Source organism: Morone saxatilis, unplaced genomic scaffold (genome assembly GCF_004916995.1).
Source record: "Morone saxatilis isolate NCDOM2014 unplaced genomic scaffold, NCSU_SB_2.0 Contig2, whole genome shotgun sequence".
NCBI lineage: Eukaryota > Metazoa > Chordata > Actinopteri > Moronidae > Morone > Morone saxatilis.
Genome location: NW_023339762.1, coordinates 21411582 through 21421413, shown reverse-complemented (window position 1 = coordinate 21421413; position 9832 = coordinate 21411582). Strand labels below are relative to the sequence as shown.

General features: G+C 43.9%; 1 protein-coding gene across 1 annotated transcript in view; it reads right to left on the bottom strand.

Moving 5' to 3' along the window:
* Window positions 1-9276, bottom strand: part of brsk2a (BR serine/threonine kinase 2a) — a 154616-nt gene extending 145340 nt beyond the window's left edge. Inside the window, exon 1 of the mRNA XM_035664339.1 lies at window positions 8939-9276. Within this exon, the coding sequence (XP_035520232.1) occupies window positions 8939-9032 (94 nt within the window). The 5' untranslated portion in view covers window positions 9033-9276. The remainder of the gene's footprint in view (window positions 1-8938) is intronic.
* Between the last annotated feature and the right edge of the window lie 556 nt (window positions 9277-9832).

Sequence of the window (9832 nt, the reverse complement as noted above, 5' to 3'; positions counted from 1 at the left end):
TGTGTGTGTGTGTGTACATGCCTGGATTTGAATGATAATAGAGGCACTGACCCTGAGAGATGCTTTACTGTGGTGACTCTTTTTCTCACTCAGAAACTGTCTCCTTTTGTGAGCCCGGCCCCCTCCTCTCCGTCTCTCTCATGTTCATCTGTGTCCCATGAGTTACAGCTCTCAGACGCTGTTATGTATCGGCAGAGAGCCCGTAAAACAGGAGCATGCTGTGTGCACTAAAACACTAGCACTCAGACAAGTATACACACACACACAGACAAATGCAGCAGCGCAAAACACGGCAGCAACATCAGTAGCCACCTCAGATATAAGCAGCTTTTAGTGATGAATAAAAAAAGAACATTAACCATCTGGGATAAAGGGATGAAACCTTTGGCTACTTCATCGCTTTTTCCATTAATCACTCCATCAACTGTTCTACTAGTCAAAAAACAAAAACAGAGAGCGTGACACAAAAAAAAGACAACAAAACAGAAAAAAAACAGAGCAAAAAGGGCAAGTAAAGAAGAAAGCAAAAATACAAGAAAGGAAAAGACAACTGAAAAACATGAATTTTGCAGTATCAGTAAGTGAGTCCACATACTCACTGGGTTGTAAACGGCCAAAGGGTCATTTGACTGATGGATTATTACTTCTGTACAAAGGCCTTAATTACAGCTTCTGACCTCAAAGCTGTATGGAATAGGATTAACTGACTACTGAAGGGAAGAGCAACCAATCATTATTCATTACAAAATAAATTAGTTTTAGATTATAGGACCTGTTTTTATAAATCTATTAATGACAGAAAAATTGATTTCCGGTGAGGTCAAATGAGAACGTATAGAACTTGCAGTATAGTGAAATTAGTTTGGTGATGCGTCATACATTGAACACAGCACCTGATATTTATATGTTTATAGAGTTACCCTGAGTATATTGCAGCCTGTCATTAAAAGAGGTTACCTCACAACATAGGGAGAAAGCTGAATGCTTGTTGCTGAACTGTAAGCCAATAGAAATAGGGCAAAATCCAAATGGGAGAGCGTGCTGGCCGTATTAAAAGATTTATGCTGAAACACTTTCACAAACCAGTACAGAACTACAAGGCCGGAGATTTGGAGGAAAGTAGCACATGGCAGAACCTACAATTCAGGCCAGATGGGGGGAAAACACAAAGAGTCATGCTGGACTCACTGCCACAAGTATGACATCTCTCTGTGATCTGATTTCATCCTAATACATAGTCATGACAGAGGATTTGACCTGGCAGCAGACTAAAAGCACTGACCCATTCTCTGATGAAGTGGCAACACAGACAAAGCAAACAGAAGAAACAGTTTGTCTTGGCTGGACCACTGATGCAGGAACACCTGTGATCCAGGTGGTTTTTCTGTAAACTGGCAACAACCCTCCCCAACGTCGTCAGAATAGCAAACTGAACCTGCCCTCCTTCCTCTTTCAATGAATAACATACTCCTTGATGTTCCCAGCTGAGATAAAATAAGTCAAGCTGGCTAACATAGTGCTAATTCTCTTTTGTCTGGCCAAGTGTCAGAAGTCAGTGCCACAGAGACAAGCAGCGAGCGCAGGTTGCTGGTTTGTGACCAGTCATGCTCATCTAACCTAATCTCATTGAGGGCTGTCTGCTTCACTTCACATGCCAAGCCACATCTCAGGTGTTTCAGGCATGGGCGACATTGTGCTTCATAGCCTAAAGTGCTGACAACAGAGCGAATGGCAGGGAAAACTCTGAATGCATCACAATTACCCTACTCCTGCCATCTGGGATGCGCTGCACACAGTAAATGAGTGCACATTTTCATTCATGTACTTTTTCAAGGAAAACGGTCCAAGGGGAGTTGCCAGCAGTTCTGCTGAAGCAAAGGCACTGTTTCATGTAATTTAAAAGTCATTCATTCACTGTGTTCACACTGGAAATGCAATAACACTTAAGTAAGTAAAACTTTGGAGGTAAAGTGATATTTTCTTAATGGCAAGACATCCCATGTGAAATGTCCCATTTGACTAAATATGTAAATTTAATTTAATCTGTACTTTGATACTAATACATTCAAATTAAATAGTCGTACACTTGACACATGATTTACATTGTATTTATTTAGTACAAAACTGCTTTGGTGTGCATTTTCTTAATACAACATTTTACCCAACTATGTGAATGAATAATCAGTTTAAAAAATAAGATTAACAAATTTACAACATCCATTAAAATACACAAAATTATATCCATTGCCAACCATTTTTGGAACCTTTAGAATCATGTAAAATGTTGTAGTGACAATGAAAAATAAAAGAAAAATCTCTATTCCCCGTATTGTAAACTTTGTTTACATTTATATCCAGTAAGGCAGGACTGTGGCAAATGCTGTCATGTGAACTGTATAAGTGTGCTGCAGCAGTCAGAAAAATGTACCAAAGTCAAGGTCATTGGCCCACCCATCTATTTGATAATGGATAAGGTACAGCAGGGCAGACAGCAATGGGGGGATGAGCATAGCGCTTCCCCCCTGATCTGAGGACAGCCTGCCAAGGCTAGCTGAGCTGACAGCAACTAAAGCCGAGGCTCCCCACATGTGCTAATCTCCCAGATTTAAATGGGAACACAGCACACAGCGCAGAGCACAGAGCAGGGCAAGCCTGTCTGATCCATGACCGTATGTCTGAGCAAACGCACAAGCACACAGCCTGCACAAGCATGCACACACAACACATGCAGTGCACATGTGAAAACACAGTCATACATTTATTCACATACTCATTTCAGACAAAGCAGATAAACAGAAATAGAGAGATAAAGACAAACTTGCACACATGAAAAGTGACAGGATGATGTTAACCTCAGATTACAGCCACTTGAAGAGCAAGAGAGAGAGAGAAATGAGAGCACCAGAGTGAGAGAGAGTAAGTAAGAGAAGATAGAGAGAGCATTCCCTTTATTTCTTCATGAGGGCAGACTGGGAACCAGCAAGAATCAGGGAAACCATGACAACCAGACAACCAACCTTGGCAACCAACTCAGCGTTCTCACAGTCAGAGCCAGACAGGCGGCTAAGCAAGGGTTAATCTGAGCTGGGTGAGACAGGAGAGAGAGAGAGAGAGAGAGAGAAACAGGCTGATTAAGCCTACTGCTGTGTACATAACCATTAAATATACTGTACGTCTTAAATGTCCCATGTTGACAAAGGCCAAAAGATGTTGCAGCTGCACTTACTGACCTGCTGAAGGGCGGCATCAAAAGTGTTGGTGCAGGGATGTCTAGAAGCAAATCACCACACATATCTTACTGAAGAAACAGTGTGAAGTCATATATACATGTAATAATTTAGAGCACAGCTGAAAAAAGGACTGGCTTGTTTCTGCTTGCAGTCACTCTGCTGTGCTGGAAAACGAACACAATGAAATCTGAAAAAGCATGAAGCGAACATATTACCCAGGGATCTGGCGATAGAGAGAAAGAGATGGACAGAGCTGCTTTAAATGAGCGAAAAGGGACCCTAGAACCATGTCATCCCAACTTGATTCTCCACACTTTAAAACATGGCAGACAAACACTGACGGTGGATTCGCAGAGTCAGGATGAAACCCAAATAGGATGCGATGGGGCCTGTCCAGAAAATACACACATAAGTACACACACTCATTCATGATTACCCATAGAGACTGTTCAGGCAATCCTTCACTTATTCAATGACCTCCCATCTAAAGATTGAGCCCTTTTCTCCTCTGGGGGTCAGCAATAGAGAGATGAAAATCAGGGAGGAGGGGAGAGTAATGAAGAGAATGATCAATACTTTGCCTTAATTAATAACCTCCACTGCAGTCCGAACGTTCAAGACCGCTTCATGCTCTCTCAGTTTAAGGGGTTTTTCCTTTCCTTCTTCTACTCCTCCTCCTTGCCCCCTCCCCCAGTTCTCCACCTCTTTCTTCATCATTAATCTCTGAAAATCGTTGGCTACATACATTCCTCCCAATCGATGCAATTCCACCGAGGTCTTGTCTGATTTACCACATGGCTGAATCCCTGTATGAATCTTGACTGGCCAGGGGAGGAGAGACAGAGCGGGAGAGAGATGGAGTGAGGCGGATGAGAGAAGAGGAGCACTAAATGACGGACACCATCATCATTATATAACCTCAGTCAAAGTCACAGACAATGAAAAGACTGCGGGCGAAGTCCTGGTTCGATTTACTTAAGGCATAGTTTCTGTGTGCACATGTATTGTCCTTAGCCATGCCAAGAAAAGACCCTGACACTTGCAACAGTGCTCCTATACACAAACATGCATACACAATAGAAGGTATATATTGATAAAAGCTCACAAATAGACAACATATGTATCGGCTGAGGCACAGACACTCCCACCATTTAGGATGCATTTCAGGGCTGAGGGAGCATGGCTTTGGCTTTAGCCAGACAGTAAAACAGCTGTGACAATGCAGGCTTGGCTTCTGGCTCCATAGCTCTGATCCAGCCTGCTAACACAGGACGCTACCCAGCTGGATATAACACAGCACAGGCACCAGGTCAGGGCTCCTCTGACTTGAATCTTTGAACAGACCCAGTAAAACATGGGTCTATCATCGCAGCCTTTCATTTATTTCCCTCACTCGCCAATTTTGGGTCAAACCTGCCAACTTTTTCCAGGTAATCTTGTGAACGCAGGGGAGATAGACACCTGTGTTTGAGCTCAACATGGTTATCAAGATTATTTTGACGGTACAGCGGCTACAGGTCACCAAGAATTTGAGCACCTGCACCGCTCACAACCAGAACACGTGTATGCACCCAGATGCATTTAGTTTGTGGATTTGCCAAGTGGTTTTTCATTGACAGCATCGACTGAGCATTCCCTCCTCACTTGTCATCATCAGGAATATCATGTGCTGTGAAACAGTATGGATCTCTTCCACCAGGACAGGAAATCTTTTGGAGTGCCCATTGATCTAAATCAACCACCCCTTGCTCACCAGCTATCAATCAACGTCGAATTAACGGTTTTACGTTACCGTGCAATGTACCAGGCTCCCAGCACGGCCTAGTTAAATTGTGCACATGTATGCATGTGTAAATAAATGAAAAGAAAGACAAATGAGAGATTTTTCTTTAACTCTCCCATACAGAGACACAAAAACACAACCAAACACTGCAACAGGGAAACTCACAGTAAGAGTTACAAACTGGCCTGCCCTTTTCTGACATAGAGACAAAAAAAACAGTTGGAGGCTGGCTTAAATGCCTTGTAAGCCCGGTGAACCCAGAACAAGAACTCTCCAGCAGATAGACAGAAACAAAGAGAGCTAAACAGAAAAAAGCAAGACGCAACATCACAGGCAGCTTTTTGTCAGATGAACAGTCAATATGAAAGCCCCTAAAGCACAGATGATTTCACTCCCTAAATGTCAATCAAAGAATCAAGAAGCCTACACATCAACCTCCAACTCCTGGCTTGTCAATATCCAAGTCTCGCAAAAAAAAAAAAAAGGGACTTACACTGGATTAACAGCCAGTGTTTTCCAGACAATAGGCCTCTATTCCACTAATCAACAGCCTTCAGGAACAAAGTAAAGGCAAAGCACGGCAGTGTTTTCCGACGCATTAGGGGAACAGAGCGGTGATTCAGCCCGTCTTAAGTCATTGCGTGGCAAAAACACAAATCCACAATCTTCAGCTTTGTCGAACAAAGCTTTAAGATTCTGAAATACAATAAGGCTGCTACTCCAAACCCTATTGTGATGGAGACATTGGAAGGGAGGTCTAAATATTAATAAACGTTACCTCAGTTATCGAGTTGGCGTAGCATCATGACATCGATTAAAGGCTTGTGAGGCTAATACAAAACATTGCACAACCTAACCGGCAACGCATGGGGCTAATTTAGTGTTTGATAGAAAAAGACGTTGATTAGCAATTTCACAGTGTGGCAGTGCAAGAGTTATGAGTACTTATGAGAACTGTTGAGACTCAGCTGCTCATACATTCACACACAGATACCCTCTACAGTACAGGACCTATACGAACCATCTCACACACACACACACAATGGCCAGGTTTAGCCAGTCAACCACAATAACTCTGTCTTTGGCTTGAAAGTGGCCTCTATCCCCAATCAGTAGCCAGCCATGCAGACACTCCATATCTATAGACCCCATCAGGCCCCAATGCACACCTGACAAAGGGGGAATCTTACAAAGAGAAAGCAATAAACGTGAAGGGAAACAAGTGGAGAGAGATATGGGGCATATCAAAGACCAACAGACAAGTCTGGTGTACACTGAGCACATACTTTCTCTATCTGTTCTCATAAAAAAACAATAAAAAGAAGCATCTTACTGTTTATAGTGTGCATGTGGCATTGTAGCAGAACTGTGCATGTAGCCTCATTTAAGCATTTGATTTTCTACAATGACATAGAGGTGCAAGTTGCTAAGCTAGAGTGGGCCACCCCGTGCTACCTTTGGGCCACGTGAGTGCATGAGTGAGAGCCGAGGATACTTTGGCTGTGTGGGGGATTAGATCAGGAAGCCAAACCAGAACCACTGTGGTGGCCATGTGTGTGTGTGTCAGGACAAGGCCTAATCACTTAATGAACACGGAACAGCACCACTCCTCTGAGCAGGACAGCCAGATCAACCAGAGGCCTTCCGCTTTCTCCCCTCTAATAATACCAGCCAACCGCAGCCTGGGAAAGCTCATGGGGGATTTAGCCCACTGGACGGTCCCAGCTGCCACTCATGATTGAGCCCGGCCCATTGGGCGCTCACAGTTGCCAAGCCAACCCTTTCCGTGGGGCCTGGGAAAGAGATCCGACAGATTAACGAATGGTTAATGGACGAATGGGATATTATGCACTGTCATTAATCTAAAATAGGTTTGGCATGGACTGGCTACACAGACGCCAGTAACCAAATGATTTCTCTAAGACAGGACACACACACACATAATGCTGGGCCCCGGATATTGCTCCACATTTGAAACTGTAATTGGAAAAACCAGGCCCAAAGCATTCAAAATGAATACATATCATTTAATTAGAAATTTCTCCCTAAGTGAAACATTGTTGAAATTCTCCAAATTGAAAGTCATGTGAGGGCCACATTGCTTGACACAAGTCATGATCCATGCTCCTTCCATGGGTTCAACATCTGAGGCTAGCAAGGAAAATGCATCCAAATCTGCCTCAACACTCACATCAATACATCCTAAAGCCGTGGATGATCTCAGAGACACCATATCATTATATGTCTGTACCCAGCAGACCATAGTGCCAGCTCCATAGCACCGTAAACAGCCATTAGACACTCCTGAGAGCTATCTCTGAAAAAAAGTCTGGCTGTGAGTTAGAGATCCTCCTGCAAACACAAATGATTAAATATGAGTATCAGGAAAAAGGGAGACTAGCCCAGGTGTTTTTAATACTGCATTTGTTATTAATCTGTTATGAAAGAACCAACAGGAACATCGCCTGCATTCATTTCCACTCTTTCATCCTACTACAGTCATCACACTGCAGATCTTGCATCCAGAACTACACTGACTATGGATGCAACATGTTTTGGAATTTAAATTTAATGAGATTCGTGTATGTATTTAAAATGTCCTGTACTATCTTACAGTCAAAGAGGGGCATCAGTTATGAAGGCGCACCATGGGAAGGCAAAGAGAGGCAAACTCCCATTAACAATGGGGACTTGCCAGGTGAATGAAGTGACCAGGAGAATATTTCAAGAAAGCATACTGTCTGAGAGAACACACAAAACATTTACACGCACACACGGCTGCTCAGCATGACCAGCTGGACCGGGTAGGGGAAGTAACGCCTATTGTAGCCGTTTTAGACAACAGATGGGAGGAAAATCTCTCGGCGGAGAGGAGAGGAGGGGAAAAGTCTCTGACTCTCTCTCTGTTTGAAGGGTGGTGAGCTTACAGAGCATGCTGCATCACTCCTGCCATCGCTGCCTACACAGGGCTGTGCCTGCCTCTCCTTTCACATGGCTCCTACTGGCTGCAGGTAGTTGACCGCAGAGGATTCTCACTGTTACAGTCACCACTGCTGACAGCAAGGCTGAACTGAATGGTACTCATACCCAAAACAACCCATACCAACACATAAGTATCACCTAAAACAGCATGAAACATTAGAAAAATAAAGTCCTCTCGTTCCACTAATTGTTCATGTGCCATGCAACTTTGACAAAATGCAGTGTCATTGCTGTCTATGCTGATATAAACCATGTGCTCATTATTCAAGAAGCCCAGTTACATCCCCTTGGGTATATGAATATAGATCAGTGTAGCTCTTTTTTTTCCAGCTCTGTGAGCAGCTCATGGTGTAATCTGCCAAGGTGGGACCCTCTACTTCATATCGGAGGAAAACCCACGTATTGCAGTCAGAGCCTATAGGAGGAACGCCTGCCTCCCTGCCTGCCTGCCTGCCTGCGGACTAAGAATAGATCAATGTATCAGGCAAATCGGGATTAACGGGGTTGTGCTCCAATCACAGGACACACACACACAAACAGGGTAGTCAGGACACAAAAAGTTCCTTTTCAAAGCCAGTCACACTGTCATCATTTTTGGCGTTGGCTGGTTTCCACGTTGCTCTGCTCCTGGACACACACACACACACCCAGTCCAACGCCAACGCACAACCAACAAATCAGTGTAAAGCAACATCACCTAAATCCCCCACAGCCTCCACCACCTCGTCCCACTGTGTGAACAATGATTATGTCAGCTCGCCGAAGAAATAACAACCTTCCCAAAATTCCCCCACAAGGCTTGGCAGGTGTTTGTAACTAAGCGGTTAGTTATTTATCACCTGCAGACACCCAAGCCGGCCAAAAATTTCAACTCGCTGCGGAGCGCTCCGAAAATAAATTGTGCAATTAAAGGGGATGCAGCGAGCAAGCTGTCCCAACTAACCTGTCTGTCCTTTCCCGAGCGTCTTCTCCAAACGGTAAGGTCCCACGTAATTGGCATGTTGGGCACCGCTGTTGTCTTTACCGGACGATGACATGTCGAATCTGTGTGGAAATTAGACACTTTACAATGAAGCGCAGACAATTCAACACTCCTCGCTGGAGGTCCAAGCCGCTGCAGCCTTTGCTTTTACTCCACAGCCTCTTCTCTTGCTCTCCGTCTGTGTCTTTCTGTCTCTTTTTCCCTACCTCACTCGCTGTTTGAGGAGGTGAGGTTCTCTCTTTCTCTCCTCTTTTTCTCCTATCGCTGCAGACGAGCCGCAAGTGCCTTGAATATCATTGTCGGCGGAGGCTGCGCTGCCGCGGTGCGTCTGTGGGAGGTGCTGCGGAGCCGTCGGGGATGATTGACAGCGGGATCCGGCCAACCAGAGAGCCGGATTAGCCTCTAAGATGCCGCCCCTTTTCTTGTTGCTGGAGCATCTTTGCTCTCTTTCCAGAAAAGTTGCAGTTTGCGGTCGAGAGAGTAAAAACCCACATAAACTCATTTTACTTTCAACATAATTATTTCAGAGCAAAATGGAGTCGCCTACACAGAAACACACTCTGGGGCATAAATTGTTTGACTGGATCTACCAGGGAAAAAACCAATTAAAGCTGTTAAAAATAGAAGTTCAATCAGTTATCAATACATCCAGACGTGTTGAAAGACATAAAACAATACTCTTTTTGAATTGTGGCTAATGTATGAAAAAGTTCAATTAGCCTACCTTGTTTAAAATTCTTAAAATGACACTCCTGCCCCCTCATTAGAGTCGCAAATCCAAGAATCTATGAAATATTGTTCATTTCAAAAAGTAGTTTGTATATTGGAACATAATTGGCACAAACTAGTTGAGAA